Raw genomic sequence first — 15,777 nt, 5'->3', positions numbered from 1 at the left:
AAACAAAGGACGCTTAGTCCATTCTGTGGTTATTTTAATCATAGTACATTATATAGCTGAGTTGTGAGCAGTGTTTATGGGAATACTAAATACTGATTTAACCAGAAATGTTTGTGTAATTATACCGAGTGGGCGTGTGTATGTGTGTGTGTGCACGTGGGAGGGGGGTGGGGGTAAAAGGCGAGTCTTCATCTTCCATGGCGGGCAGTTGACGTCTAGAGGTGAAAACTCGAGAACAAGTAGTGTAACTAGTTCTTTCAAAACAGGGAGGTGACGAGCAGAAGAAATAGTCGAGAGACCTACGTCTGTGAAGCATGACTCGGGGGTGGGGGGGTGGGGAGTTGGGCAGGAAGCCGTGGTTTTCTGTTTTAAGCCTTAGGTACTATTTGCTTTTTATATGATGTGTGCATCTTTTGCTTAGAGAAACAAACCAGGCACGGTGGTGAGAGACGAGCCTGGAGAGGCACAGGGTCCCAGGAAGAGGGTCTTGAAACTGTGGTGATTACGGAGCTGAGACTTGGTAGGCAGATGTCAGGCCATTGAATTCTTCAGGGCCGGCTCCTGGGGCCTTTGGTTTGTGTTGTGCCCTCACAGCTCCACTCTCTGTGCTCTCCCTGGTCCTCTGGCCCTGTTGGATTGTGTAGGAGACTGGCGGGCCAGGGGACAGTGAGGTCAAGGTGTTTTCTCCCCGCCAGGTAGCTAAGGTCGGCTGAACCCTCTACCTGCGGTCCTGCCAGCGGCCTACTCCGCTGCCCAGCAGGCCTGGCCTGGGTCAGGGCCGCCCCCCGTCACTGGCCCTGATGCTGCGTCTCTCCCTGTGGTCTCCCTACACTCCACCCTCACTTTTATAGACAGTCCCTCTCTTCTCTCCAGACTCCCACTCTGAGTGCGTCTCTGTCTCCTTGGGATCGTGACTGACGTGGGTATTGTGCTGAGAAAAAGACTTTTCCCAGAACGTTACGTGAATATTCATGGAAGCTTTCTTTCAGGTTACATCCTGATAAACCCATCATAAGTTGAAAATGTTGTAGGTCAAAAATGCATTTAATACACCTAAACTGAACATCATAGCTTAGTGCAGCCTACCTTAAAGGTGCTCAGAACACACACAGTTTGTTTTGCCCCCTGCAGTGGGGCAAAATCATCTAACACAGAGGCTGTTTTGTAATAAAGTGTTGATTTTCTCATGTAATGGCTTGGATACTGTATTGACACTGAGAAACAGAGCAGTTGTCTGGGTCCAGGATGGTTGTAAGTGTATCGGTTGTTCACCCTCGTGATCATGGGCTGACTGGGGGCTGTGCTCACTGCTGCTGCTGCCCAGCATCACAGGAGAGGATTGGACCCATACCGCTAGCCCGGAAAAGAGCAACATTCAAAGTATGGTTTCTACTGAATGCGTGTTGCTTTCACACCATCATAAAGTCGAAAAATCATAAGGCAACCATTGTGGGACTTCCCTGGTTTTCCAGTGGTTAGGGCTTCGTGCTTCCACTGCAGGGGGCATGGGTTTGATCCCTGGTCGGGGAACTAAGATCCTGCATGCTGCAAGGTGCGGCAAAAAAAAAAAAAAAAAAAAAAAGTCAACCATTGTAAGTCGGGGACTGTCTGTATACTTATCTCTTGAGGTAAGTATATCTCAAGGATAAATATATCTCATATATTGTATAATATATGTGGTTATACAGGTTAACTATGACAGATATGAGAGATATAGAGATATAAAGAGATATGTATATATAGTTAAATTTTACATGTAAAAGACAGAGAATGAGAATATAGTATATAAAACAAAAATCTGGAAAAATGTAAAGAATATATACTGAAATGTCATCAGTGGTTATCCCTGGGTGCCCCCCCCCCGCCACTACTATAATTAATTTCAGTAATAAACATGTGTCATGAGTATAGTAAGAGAAAAGAACAGTTTGGTGCAATATATTAGAACATAGAATGGGGATGAAATTGAACTTGTATTGGGAATAATTCCCTTAGACTTTTTTTCTTTTGGCCTCTAAAATCTGCCTTCTACTTTTATCCTGTGACCTCACAACATACTGTAATGATTACGATCTCTTAGTCATGCTCTTGGGAAATGCGCTATTATCTCATTGTGAGACAACCAGGGGTTTTTAAGTGATTCCATTCTAAGAAGGTACTTGGGAAGTGAAGAAACACCAGCTCTGTCTGCTGCTTTGGGTGAATCTGAGACCAGAAGTGCCACTGTTACTCGTTGGACTCCAGCCTCAGACTGCTTCCAGGGAGGAGGTGGTTAACCTCTAGGAAGCTACTTGAGCTTGACTTCAGGAACTGGGTGGTGGCCGCGAACTGGGAGTGACGCTTCTGTGGCTGGAGGCTGATTGGTCCAGGAGTGTGGCCAACGAGTTCCCTGTCGGTCCAGGAAGCAGCTCTGAGCTGTCCCGGTGGCTGGACAGCTCACAGGTATTCCTGCCCCACCCTGCCCTGCCTCCCAGGGAGTCTTTGCTCTGAGTTCTCCTTTGAAGAACAAAACCCAGCAACCTTCAGGGTCCTACTGTGACAGAAAAGATGGTCCTTAAAACCAAAGAAGACGATGGTGAGTCCCAGTCCTGGCTTGGGTATATGGGGTGGGGTTTAAGTAGCTCTTTTGATTGACATGTGAAATTCTGTGACGACAGTTTTACTGCCTCTTGAGGAGTACCGACCGAGAGGCTCTTGCCTCTGTGTGTGTGTGAGAGAGAGAGAGAGAGAGAGAGAGCGCGCGCGCACGCAAGCCAGAGAGATTCTGTGTTTTTAAACTGAAGACGTCCCCCAGCCCCCACCCCCACTCTTTACTTTTCATTGAAGATCCCCCTGGGAGCGTCTTGGTGGCATGTGCCCTCCTACTTGGTGATGGTGTCTGATTTCCTGAATCTGAGCAGCAGTCTTAGAAGCTCTGCAAGTTGCGTGTACACCCAGAGTGAGTGTACACTAAAAAGGAAAGATGTTAGAGACCAGGTTGAAAGTATCGGTGAGGTACAAGATGAATAATAACCATTTTTATTAAATAAAAATGTAACAAAGAGAATATCCATAGTTATTTGATCTTCCTCTTTTGGTATTAAGTAAAGACTGTCTGAAGCCTCGTCAGGTCTGGGGAACTTCCTTCATCTTCTCCACACCCACACTGTAAACAGTGAAGCAATGAGTAAAGGGGTGACAAATTTTGTGGATTATAAATCCCAAAAGCTTTTGCAGAAGAACTGGCTTAAAGCACCCTAGGTCAGGGCTCTCAAACGTTCTGAGGTTAAGTTGTGTGTGTGTATGTGTGTATGTTTTCTTGTGATGCTTTCATCAGATGGCCATGTTTGTTTGTTTTTTTGCGGTACGCGGGCCTCTCACTGCTGTGGCCTCTCCCGTTGTGGAACACAGGCTCCGGACGCGCAGGCTCAGCGGCCATGGCTCACGGGCGCAGCCGCTCCGCGGCATGTGGGATCTTCCCAGACCGGGGCACGAACCCGTGTCCCCTGCATCGGCAGGTGGACTCTCAACCACTGCGCCACCAGGGAAGCCCTGGGGAATTCATTTGTTCTCAACTCCTGGCTCGGAGGCTTGACTGCTCTGAAGCCACTTGGTCCCTGGTGTCCTCTGAGGCCTGGGCAGGCGTGGCCACTGTGGCAGCATGTGCTACCACCACAGGCTCGCACACCTACCCCTCTGGCCTCTCCCTTCTGTGCAGGGCATGGGCTGGAGCTCTTTAGATCCCAGCTCGGAGCACAGGCTGGGCATATGCAGATGCACAGTAAACGCTGAGCTGAGGTGGCTTTTATTATTCCCGTGAGAGAAAATAAAGAGCTGAGTGCTCAGCCAGTGAGTTTGAATTGGGCTTGGGCTGTTTGTGGATTATTTATACTCACTGAGTCTTACCTCTAAACTGGAGGTAATAGTGCATAGTTCATTGGCAGGAAATGCACAGAGTTCATAGTCAGACTTTGCTGTCAAGTTCAAATAAAAATAGAAATGAAAAAAGATTTTAAGCCATGGATACTATGTGAGTATAGGATAGTGTTATTTATAGGAAAATATGCTGAATAGAATGGAGTTAAATAGAGTGCCTCTCCTTTAGGACATTGGATTTTCAGGTTGCGTCTAGAATACTCTCTCTGATGGTAACTTACCCCTCATCCCGTCCTCTAAATGTGTTCCTTGTCATTGTGCCAGCCTTCTGTTGGGCAGTTGCTGAGGTCGAGGCGAGTATTAAACAGAAAAGCAGAGGTGCTGTAAGTGAACATCTGTAGATACTCCTCACTCCCTTCCTTAGGGGTTGAGTTTGTATTTTGCGAAATCAAAAATGGTTACATCTTTATTTTTAAGCTAGAGCGCTTGGCACTGTACAAAGCACACATCTCAGCAGACCTGCATCACCATCTGCTGGGACCAGTTTTGAAGGGGACTCGCTCTGGTCCGGATTTCATAGGTTCTAGCCTGGATTTCATAGGCTGTCTGTGGACCGCACCAGCGTGTGTGCCCGCAGCGTTGAACAGAGGGTCAGGACTGCCCTTTTTTCTTGATGAAAGACATGAACAGAAACAGGGCTCGGGTCCTGCTCTGAAAAGAGCGGACCTTTATCCATCGTCTGAGGCTTTCTGCAGCTTCCCAAGTTCTCTTTGGTACGGAACATAAATGCATAGGGCTGGCTGCCAGTGGTCAGGACCCAGCATCCAGGAGGCGGGTGGAGTGTGGAGGGCAGCAGGTGGAGTTGTCTGAGGAGCCAGCATTGTGGAAAGGAGAGGCAGGGAGTGTGGGTCTTGGCAGGACACAGGTCTGGGGCCTTAGGGGCCCCCAGCCTGCCAATGGGCAGTGGAGACGAGGACAAGGCAGGTGCGGTAGATCTGGACAGGAGGCGTCAGGACCTTGTGGTGCAGCCCTTCCTGTGGCTCTGGAAGATTCGCTGAATATGTTTGTGGTGGGGGGCTGGCAGCACAGGACCTACATAGAGTTTGCTGCTGGTTACGTTAAACATGGAGGGATAGACGTCCTGGAAGTTTTTTATAATATCCATTTCTCACTTTTCCCTTGCATTTTGACAGCCTTCCAAAGGCATCTTTACTGAATTTACATTGTTCTTGTCTCTGCTCCTCTTTCTGTTTGTTGCAGCCCAGCTGAGATTTCCTTTTTAGAAAAAGACTCTTGTAACTGCTGCTGTCTTCTCCTGTTACCTTGTGAAGAGCTTCCACTCATGGGGATTCAGATGGGCTCATTTTGAAGCTGGGACAGTCACTAGATGCAGAGGGGCCACAGGCTTGTGGGTCCGCGGCTCCTGGCGGGGGACATGGAACTCCGCCGGGGCTGGCGTTGGGCAGCACTGCTGAGATGTGCTGCTCTTGGGACCCATGTGTCCTCTTCCTGAGCCCGTGCTGGGTGTGACATACCAGTGAAAACGGGGACAGAAGTCAGTCCTGCTGCCCTCGGCTCTGCTCATGGTCAGGACTTGCCCCGCCGCTCCTTCCCTTCTTAGGAAGATAATTTCTTGACTTTTGTATGTCCTTTCTTCCTTACCCTATGGAGAAATCATGAAAGCTTAACTTCTGACCTAGAAAAATGCAATACATTTCTTTTCTAAGTCAGTGGCTGTTTCTGCGTCTCCTCTCTTTCTGGCATCTTAAGTCTCTTCTGTTAAGCATTCAGGATTCTGATTCATAGAAATACGTTGGAATCCCACGTAGACAGCGTGGCATGATGGTATAGTTGCCTCAGGGATTTCACACGCATTATAACAGGCCTCAAGTATGTTCCTTCCACTAAAGGAATAATTAGTCATTAATCTGAGCAAATGTTTTGGGGTAAGTGGCTGGTGACATTTCCATATTTTCTCTGAATAGAAACTTCAACATACAATTTTGCCTCACTTGTGGATCCAGATACACAGAAAGGTATAAAATGCGGTGTCGCTGCCTCTGCTTGCTCCCTGTCCACACTCCTCGTCTCTGAACAGGGTCCCTGTTGACAGTTTCAAGTGCGTCCTTCTCAGATCTTGCGTTTGCCAGCACTGGTGCCACACGCATGGTGTCCTGTTCCTTCCCGTGGCACAGTGTCTGGGAGATCTTTCTGTGCTGGCATCTACCAATCAGCTCGTTCTTTTTCATGACCAAATCGTGTGTAAGTAGTTTTCATTTTTGCATTTTTGGGAGTACGTCCATTGGATAAGTTCTTAAACGGAATTGCTGAATTGAAAAGTACTGCAGCAGAAAGGTTGCGCCGTTTACTCTCCCCCAGCAGAGCCTGGGCCGCCTGTGTACTCCCGCGCCCTTGGCGGACACTCTCATTTCTGCCAGACTCACCTGAAGCGGTGTGGTGTTCATGCTTTAACTGGAGAGTTTAAGCGTCCTTCATGTCTGGCCATTGTGTTTGTCTTTCTGGGTCTGCTTTTTATGTCTTTCGCTGGTTGTGTCCACCTTTGTCTTACTGCTGTCCTTGTGAAAAGAAGTTAATCGTCTGTCATGTATTTTGTACATTGGTTGTCCTGGTGGTTTACCTTTTAGCTCATAGAACTTTATTTTCCATTCTGAAGCTTTACATTTTATTGTAGCAAACTGAACAGACTCTCTGAGATTATAACCGTATTAATCCATGCTTTATTCTAGAATTTCTGTGGTTTCTTTTTTTACATTAGAATCTTTGACTCAGCTAGAACTTACTCTGATATAAATGAGTAGACATGCAGCTTACTTTGCCCTCAGATGGGCAGCTGGCTAATTGCCCCCCCCCACCATTGACTGAATAATCCTATTTTTCTTTATATTTTTGTATATTTTAAAAATATTTTCTTTATGAGATTTTATGACTTGAAGTGCCACCTGTGTGTTTCAGTATCTCTTGAGTTTCTTTCCTGCTGTTTTCCTTCTCCAGTGCTGAAATTTCAAATTTTTGATGTCTCAACGCTCTAATCTCTGGCAGAGGCTCACCTCACATTACCCTTCTTCCTCTTCATAGTTTTCTAGGCTATTCATACATACATTTTCCATATGAACTTTAATATCGTTTTATCTGTTGCGCTCCTGTGAAACTCTTGTTGGTAAGGTAAACAGTAGTTTTAGAAACGGATGCACATACTGAGGACAGCTTTTCCCCGCAGAGGTCTTTCTGCCCGTGCTCAGATCTTCCTTGTTTTCTTGGTGACTTGCTCCTGGCACAGTAAGCGCGCTGGCTTGCGGGGCATTTACTGGTAGCCCTCTCACGGGTCAGCTCGCCTCCTTGAGCTGGTGGCTGTGAGGCACAGTGCAGCCCTGGGTCTCTGCGGACAAAGCATTGCCCACCGCCTGCCTCAGCCTCCTCGTGGCCCCATAGTCCTCCCCTCCTTCCTCCCTACAGTCTCCTCCTGTCTCTGCTGCGCCCTCTGCAAAGGCCAGGAGGGAGAGGATGGCTGAGAGCAGCCCCGGCAGGGATGAGTCCCCTGCACTGGTGCCGGGAGCAGGCCCCATCAGGGAGGCTGGCCCTTGCCTGCCCCAGCTCTGCTGCCTGTGAGCGGACCCAGGGCCACTGGGACCCGGAGAGCGGGCGCCTGGGTCGGTGCCTCCAGCTCCTCTCAGGCTTCTCTCAGACCTCAGGGGCACTTCTCTGGACTTCGGGCAGCTCTGAGAAGGGTTGATGTCTGGCACCAGGAGCTGGCTTCTTCTCCTTTGAGGTTAGAGTTAGGAACTGCTACCCTCTAGGTTGCTTCAGGCCTTTCTCAGAGAGGGGACAGAAGCCAGTCTCGGCTTCTTTGAAGAAGCATTTATGCTCCTAGCTTTTACTAAAGAGCAATTCAGCATGTTAAAGCGTAAGGGGGGCTTCCCTGGTGGCGCAGTGGTTGAGAGTCCGCCTGCCGATGCAGGGGACACGGGTTCGTGCCCCAGTCCGGGAATATCCCACATGCCGCGGAGCGGCTGGGCCCGTGAGCCATGGCCGCTGAGCCTGCACGTCTGGAGCCTGTGCTCCGCAGCGGGAGGGGCCACAACAGTGAGAGGCCCGCGTACCGCAAAAAAAAAAAAAAGCTTAAGGAATAGGGTAGAATGGTTGAAATTCCATGCCTGAGTTTTGTGTGACACAGAAGCAGGGGAGATGGGGATGCTGAGATGTGGAGGGCTCCACGCCTGGTATGGGCTGGTGCAGGGCCTTTGCCCAGGTGACGTGGGGCTTGGGGAGGCTGAGTGCGTAGGGTTAGCAAGTTTGTGATGTTGCTGAATTGAAAGACGCTGATTTACTGCCTCTCAGGAGCTGTCTGTGGAATAAGCGAGTGCTGCAGACCACCCTGCGCGCGTGGCGGAGGGCCTTTTTCAAGGCAGCCCTGGGGAGACGGCGCGTGGTGTGGGGAGCGGGTGTCGCACAGGGTGGCCGTGCAAGCTCTGAGCTACCAGGGGGGCAGAAGACACTTAGTCCTCTGTTCCCACTTTTGAGCCCAAGTTTCCCTGCCTTGGACAAACGCCCTGTGTTCCTGTCACTTCTCCCTGGCCACCACAGAAAAGCTGCCCGTCCGTCTCTCCGGGTGCCCCCACGCCCCTTCCCACTCTGTCTCTACCTTGCCTCCCGCCTGACAACAGGACAGTCAGATGTCCTCATGCCAGACTCAAAGGGCACGGTCTGACTTGTGCAGCTTTTCTAGGCATTTCCAGTTTGTCCTCTGTCCCCAGCCTCGAGGGCCCTCTCACCGATGGCCCCGCCTCAGCCCTCGTGGGGTCTCCTGGGACACCCTGGCTGCGGGCTTGGCTGTCTCTGACCCCGTGACGCCTGTCTCCAGCATTCATTTGGCGCTTACTTGCTGCTTGATTCTTTTTTCTTTAAAAGGACCAAGTAACACGTAAGCTCTTTGGGGGCCTGAACCATGTCTTACCATCTTTGTATCTTCTATGGTAACTAACAGGGTCGTTACTAATAGGCTACCTGGTTTATGGGTGGTAACCATTTTTTCCCCAAAGATTGTTAGGTTACAAGTCTGAGAAAGTAATTTTTTAAAGCTTTTATTTTCTCTGTTGGTAGATTTCCTGAGATTACTAGCCGGTGAACAGTCTTTTTCTCTGATCATCGCTGTGACTTCACAAACTTGATTGCGGGGCCGCTTATTGAGATCTGTGTTCAGAGAAGAGGCGGGCCACACTGCAGACTTCCTGTTGGTAGCTTTTCACTCTCACTTCTTGTCTCCTTGCTTCCTTGGATCATACTGTTTGTGCCAAGAATTGACCGTGGTGCAGGCTTTGCTGCCAGCCAGTCTGGCCTGGCTTCACGCTGAGGACTTTGCTGGTTTACACGCTACAAGGCAAGCCCAGTGGTGGATCCTCTGTTGCTGAGTTGTAGCTGGTGAGTTAAGGGTGAGCCACAGTGAGCCTGTGCCTTATGACCCAGTCGTGCACAGAAAGTGACAGGTCAGGATCTGCCTGCTGGGACCTTTAAATCCCTGGAGTGTGTCTGTGCGTATTTTGACGTTAGCTCGGAAAGGGGGACATAGCCCTTAGGAATGTGCAGAGTGCTGTGAGAATATTTATGGTATTTTACTAGAAGGCAAGAGCTTAATTTCATGGACAGATAACCCCCTGGGAACAGGACAGTGTCCAACCAGGTGGTAAACTGCATGATACAAACATTGTTCAAAGGAAACGGTATGAAGAAGGCCTTTAAGTGAGGGTTAATTTGTGTGAACTGAGGGAGTTCTCCCCGTAAGAGGTGGCTCTTGATGGCTGGCCAGGATGAGCCTCTAAACAATGAGAAGGAAACGGAAACAGGTTGGGAACGAGGTGCTCTGGTGGACCAGGGAGGATGGACTCTCCCTGGGGCCGGGTGGGGGATGGGCAGCTCACCAGACTGAGTGTCAGATAGGGACTCTCAGTCCACGTGTTTGTTGAAAACTTGCCTCCTTTTGCAGCTTAAAGCAAAGATTTCATAAATAATTTTAGGGTTTATTTCTCATAGATTTGGTATGATTCTTTTAGATGAGAACTGTCATTTCGACACAAAAATAAAATTGTTCACATTGTGGCTGTTTCTTTAAAGACAGGCTAGGCTGCAAAGCCCAAGTGTTTGGTTAAGTCTGGTGACCCTCTTGGTGATGAGGAAACCTCAGAGTATGGATCCCACGTTAGTGTAGTGGGGGAGGGTGCCTCCTGTCAGCAGTTTCCTGAGGGCAGAGGACTGGAAGGCAGGGGAGGGTGTGGGATTTTTAAGTTTTTTTCCTCCTGTTGTTGTGTGCCTGGACCAGTGGTTCTTAAGCAGAACACTTTTGCCCTGCAGGGGATTTGGCAATGTCTGGAGACGTTTGGGGTTGTCCTGTCTGGGGGTAGGGTGGGGTGTTACTGGCATCCAGTGGGTGGAGGCCAGGGTGCGGTTAAATGTGCTCTAAGGCACCAGGATGCCCTCGACACAGAATGGCCCCCGAAGCGTCAGGAGTGCCGAGATCGGAGAACCCCATCTAGCGGGCGGTTTATTTTCTTGCTTCTCCTTGTTTACTTGGCACTTGTTTTAAAATCCTTATGAGTCAAAGGCAGTGCTTCCCAGAGGGGTCTGCAGACAGGCTTCCAGTCACCCTGTGTTCTGGCTTAACACGGGGGCCTGAGCCTCTGGAACCCGAGTCTCAGCCTGGGGTCCCAGATCTGTGTGTCTCATGGTGCCCTTGGTGACCCTTGCACCTCTGGAGCTTGAGAGCCACTCCTCTCAGGCTGTAGCGACGTTTCTTGTCACCAGCCATCTTACAGTATTGTCCCTGGACCCACCTGCCTCACTCACCCTAACCAGAATACACTGGAACGCTATGTTGCAGCCTCTGCTGCGGAAACACCTATGGCCCATGTGTGGAGAGAGCGGCTAGCACATGGCCTGAGTGGGAGGCAGGTCCTTCTTAGTAAAAAGGCTGGAGCGTGCCACGTGGAGACAGGGGGCCTAGGGTCTCAGAGGACAGGAAGGGGGGGATTGTGTCCCTGCCTCCTGACACAGTGCTGGGAGAAGGAGGTGGCTTTGCGCTGAGGGCGACAGAACAGCCTGCCCTCTGGATCCTGCCCTCCTGTTTATCCACTCAGGAAGGGAGAGGGTACCTTAAGTAAGGGTTAACATCCTCCCTGGGAAGCCACCATCAGCTTTTTGCTTCCAAGGGGGAGAAAAAAGCCGCTGCAGCCTGTGAGCAAAGGCTCTTGGCGCGTCCCCCCTCCGAGGCCGCGAGTGGGGGCGTGGTGGGCGGGGCACTGTCATCGCATTCATGGAAATAAGCCTGGAGGAAGGAGCACACGCTCCAAGTGTCAGCCCGGCGACGTCTCCGTCCACGCCTGCCTTCCCCACCAGCATCGGTTCCCTCTCCACCCGGGTTTCCGCTCAGCTTTTGTGTTCGCGGCCGCCGCCTCTGCCCTGGCTGTGCGGTCGCACGTTCTGTGCGGGCTCCATCGCTGCCTCCGCCCGGCGCTGTGGGGGCAGCCGGGGGCCTGGGACTGGGGGGTCGCGGTGCTGGGCCACCATGGCCTCTGAAGCTGAGAGCTGCCAGCTGCCCGGGCTTTGACGTCGCCGCCCTGGGGCTGCCGGGATCCTGGGGCTGCCGGAGAGGGGACTCGCCCTGGGTAAGAGGCCGGGTGGGTGGCGCGTGTGAGCCCATCGTGTGCAGCTTCCTGTAGAGCGCGGATCCCTCTGTTATTATTATGCGCCGCCGCTGCTGCCGGCCTCTCCCACCCAGGAGCAGGCAGCAGCGTGATGTGTGCAGCGGCTGCTTCTCTGCATGTCTGTCTTGTGGTTTCGCATTCTGCTCTCTCCTCCTAGGGTTTTTCCAGTAGCTTCTTCAAATAGAGGTTTAAACCTTCAGTGTGGTTTCTTCTAGGCCTGAGATTGAGGAGCAAGCTAATAACCGATTTCTGTGGTCCTGCTCTGGTGAGGTTAGAAATAGGCCGGCAGAAAGCAGAGGGGCAAATCCGGCGAGATCTCCCTCTCAACCCACCCTAGGAGTTTTTATTTTACTCATTAAGAACTTTGGAACCTTCCCCGGGTATGGTAGCCCTCTTTCCAAAAATGCACATAGAAGAGGAGCTGGAGTCCCGCGTTTATTTTGGTGCCAGGGGTCTGTTCCAGCTGTCAGCCAAGGCGGGGGGCAGTGTTTCAGTCTGCAGAAGTGTTCAGGGTTTTACAAAGGGCCAGCGTACACATAGGTTTTAGGAAGGCGGGTAAAGTGAGAGCGAACTGACTTCAGTTCTTCACGCCCTCACCGAGCCTCTCTTTTGGAGGGAAGGGATGTGGTGGCACAGCTGTGCAGTGCCAGAGATGGCAGCTGGTGTGGGGAGGGAGGAGAGGGGCGCCGATGCTCAGTTCGGCTGCTAGGATGGGAGCTCCGAGGCTCCCAGAGAGCACGAGGGCTCTGCGATGTCTCAAGGAGCCAGAGGTATGGCACGATGGCTCTCCTTGCTGAGCTGGCTCCAGCTCTGCTTGCAGTCTCTGTGACCCTTTCAACAACAGCCTTGGAGACAGAGATTGCAAGTATGAGTGCTGGAGAGAAACTGCTGCAGAAGTCCAGCTGGATCACATAGTACCACTGCTAGGTTTTAGAAAAGCTTGAGGTTCTTAAAATGATTATTTTCTAGTGTTCAGCTTTTCTTGAAAGCAGATGTTAACTTTATTTTTCTAAACCAAACTTTCAGGATAAAATTTCATGACTTTGTTTCTTTTACTACCTTGAAATTTGACTTCATTTTCCCTTTGGTTAGCTGGTTGAATCATAAGGTTATGCAAACTGGTCTTTGAGTTCTAGGATTTATTAGATAAAATGTGTTGATTCCCTTCTCTATGTAGGGTAAGATGATAAAATACCCTGCTTTCATGAGACAGTTTATGGAGCTGTTTATTATACACCCTCTCATTGGGAAGGACAAGGATGCTGACATGCCCATTCCTGCTTAAGGAAACCAGGGCAGGGAGAGGTGGTGGTTTTCTCCAGGTCACAGAGCAACTAGGCAGTGAAGCCCCACACAGGTGTCCCTCCCCTCAACCCCCAATCCCTGGGCAGTGTCTCATCTCAGTTAAGGGGGCCTGAGTTGTTAGGTTAGCGGTTAGATGAGACGTCTCAAAGACTGAGATAGGAACAAAGTTTTCCTTAAAGATGCAGACTATGGTAATAAAATCTTTAATGTACTTACTTCTAGGTGGGAGACTGGGTGGTCTTTGTGTGGAAAGAATTTAAACTAGAAGAGTAAATATTCACCTTGGCAATTGGCTAGAAGGCACCTCTCACCTCCTGTGTTGAATGTCAGTTATGCTAGACACGTGCCAATTTAATTCTTTCTTTTAGAATCACTTAGGCTGTAAATTGGTGGTGAGACACTTCTCTTCCAGTGCTTTACACAAAAGTCAAATCATAGCTTCTTGGGAAAGGGACTAAGGTAAGCAGAAATCGGGAAGTCAGGATATTGCTATGAAAATTTTGTTTCATTTGTTTTTAATTACAGTAAAATATATGTAACATAAAATTTACCATTTTAAGTGAATGGTTCAATAGCATTAAGTTCATTTACCTTGTTGACAACCATCACCGCTATCCCTCTCCAGAATTTTTGCAAAACTGAAACTCTGTCCCCGTTAAACACTGACTCCCCATTCTCTCCTCCCCCAGCCCCAGACACCCACCGTTCCACTTTCTGTCCCTGTAAATTTGGCTTCTCTAGGGACCTCATGTAAGTGGAATTGTACAGTATTGGTCCTTTTGTGGCTGGCTTATTTCACTTAGCATAATGTCTTCCAGGTTCCTTCATGCTCTAGCACGTGTCAGAATTTCCTTCCTTTTCGAGGCAGAATAATATGGTATTAAATTATACAGAGGGTTGCTGTAGTTTTGACTTAGTTGAAGGGAAAAGGAATTGTTTCCCGAAGTCGGGAGACTTTCTGTAAAGGTGTGAGGTGGTCAAGTCAGCAGACTGTTGGCCGTATATGTGTCTACAAGTTTCAGATTTCGGTCACATCCCTTTGCTACATCCTCCTGTGCCCTCTGGTCTTGACAACTACCCTGAGGTCTGTCTCTAAGTGTGAGGCTGTCAGCGAAGCCCCTTAGTCATTGTAGCTTTCTGTTTCACTCATCTCTATGTTGCCTTTACTTAAGGACCCTGTGAATTTTGGTTGTTTTCTTATCCCCATCATGAAGATCTGACCTCATGTATTTCTCTTTTTTTGGCAATACGCGGGCCTCTCACTGTTGTGGCCTCTCCCGTTGCGGAGTGCAGGCTCAGCGGCCATGGCTCACGGGCCCAGCCCGTGTCCCCTGCATCGGGGACACGAACCCGTGTCCCCTGCATCGGCAGGCGGACTCTCAACCACTGCGCCACCAGGGAAGCCCTGACCTCTAACGTCAGCATAGAATTGAGAGTTTTGTGAAAGTCTGCTGACTGTTTGTATGTCACCAAAGCCTGAGTTCTTTCTAGTCTTTTGGGGTTTTTCACACTGGAAGGCACTGGGATCTCTTGGGAGACCAAGGTGACTTACCCCAGGGTGGAGCAGAGCGAGTGATCTGACCGGAGGATCTGCACAGGCTGGTTCAGAAAGTGCCTGGTGGTTTGACCAGCACTCACCACACCATGAGTTCTGTACGCAGGCCCTTTGATCTTTGTCTTTGGAGGCACACTGCCTTCACTCCGCGGGCAGCTTCCCAGATTTGCGCTCTTGAACCCAAAAGCTGTTTGTAAAAAGCTCATGTTCCCTCTGGAGCCGGTAACAGTTTCTGGAGAGGGTACAGGAAGGCCCAGTGCTTTACTTTACCTTTCTTTCTTTTTTAAGAACATTTATTTTATTGAAATATAGTTGATTTACAATGTTGTGTTAATTTCTGCTGTACAGTAAAGTGATTCAGTTATACATATATGTGTGTGTGTGTGTGTGTGTGTGTGTGTATTCTTTTTCCTATTCTTTTCCGTTATGGTTTATCACAGGATATTGAATATAGTTCCCTGTGCTCTACAGTAGGACCGTGTTGTTTCTCCATTCTGTGTATAATAGTTTGCATCTGCTAATCCTCATGCTTTACTTTACCAGGCTGCTGTGGCTCCAGGTGGGCAGGTGGTTTCTGAGGCTGTGTGTGTTTTCAGTTTCATGAAACTCCAGCCTGGAAAAGGTCTGGCCTTGCTTAGCAGGGCACCCTGGCCGGCGCTGGCTCCGGAGGCCTGGAAGTGCTTTTTCTGCACACCGACGCCCTCCTGGGCTTCATGGAGACCAGACCTGTTTGTCTACTTTCTCCACACATGGGGAAAAGGGAGGGCCTTATGGACTCTTGGCCTCACCTTTTTAAATGTTTCCCTGCTGTGCTGGTTTAAATTTAGACCCTTCTTATCCACCGAAAGGCAAGGGCTATATATAAGAAGGATGATGGTTGATGATTATGGTGGAAAAAATAAGGCAAATGACGTATTTTAAAGCTAGGCAGAGGGACCTGGTATAGCTGGAGGACCTCAGGGAGCTGTGTCTGGGCCCTAAAGCGCACCTCCAACACTTTGATAGATGTCACCCCTGGGGACGAAGGACAGACAACGCGGTCCCTTTTGGCTGGCAGCCGCCTGTATTCCTGTTGAGCAGAAACTGCTGTCAGAAGATCTGCCTTTTCAGTTAGACTTCATGGCAGGTCTCTGGGCACCTGCCCGTGACTGTGACCGCCGGAGAGGGAGAAGCTGGACCTAGCGATGCCGCATGTGCATATCTACCCGCCCCCAGCCCGGAAGGAGGGCGCTGTCCCTTTAAGAGAGCCTCCTTTGTATGCGCTGGATGGAGCACATTGCTGCTCTGGGTTTCTGCCGGTTAAATCCGCAGAGCAACATTTAAATAAAGAAATAAATAGAAGGTCCCCTT

At 49.8% G+C, this 15,777-nt stretch overlaps 1 protein-coding gene across 4 annotated transcripts in view; it reads left to right on the top strand.

Annotated features, from left to right (window-relative positions):
- Positions 1 to 15,777, top strand: part of CYTH1 (cytohesin 1) — a 90,638-nt gene that overhangs the window by 33,171 nt on the left and 41,690 nt on the right. Inside the window, exon 1 of one of the 4 annotated variants that reach the window (XM_027080881.1) lies at positions 1,922 to 2,575. The exons of 1 other annotated variant lie outside the window; for it this stretch is intronic. In XM_027080881.1, the coding sequence (XP_026936682.1) occupies positions 2,548 to 2,575 (28 nt within the window). In that variant the 5' untranslated portion in view covers positions 1,922 to 2,547. Of the gene's footprint in view, positions 1 to 1,921; positions 2,576 to 15,777 lie in introns of those variants that run through there. 2 more of the 4 variants (XM_027080883.1, XM_027080884.1) reach the window with 2 other exon arrangements.

Source organism: Aethalodelphis obliquidens, unplaced genomic scaffold (genome assembly GCF_003676395.1).
Source record: "Aethalodelphis obliquidens isolate GAN/ISIS:26980383/991018 unplaced genomic scaffold, ASM367639v1 scaffold44, whole genome shotgun sequence".
Taxonomy (NCBI): domain Eukaryota; kingdom Metazoa; phylum Chordata; class Mammalia; order Artiodactyla; family Delphinidae; genus Aethalodelphis; species Aethalodelphis obliquidens.
The sequence above is the reverse complement of the archived record's forward strand: the minus strand, read 5'-3'. Positions and strand labels throughout refer to the sequence as shown.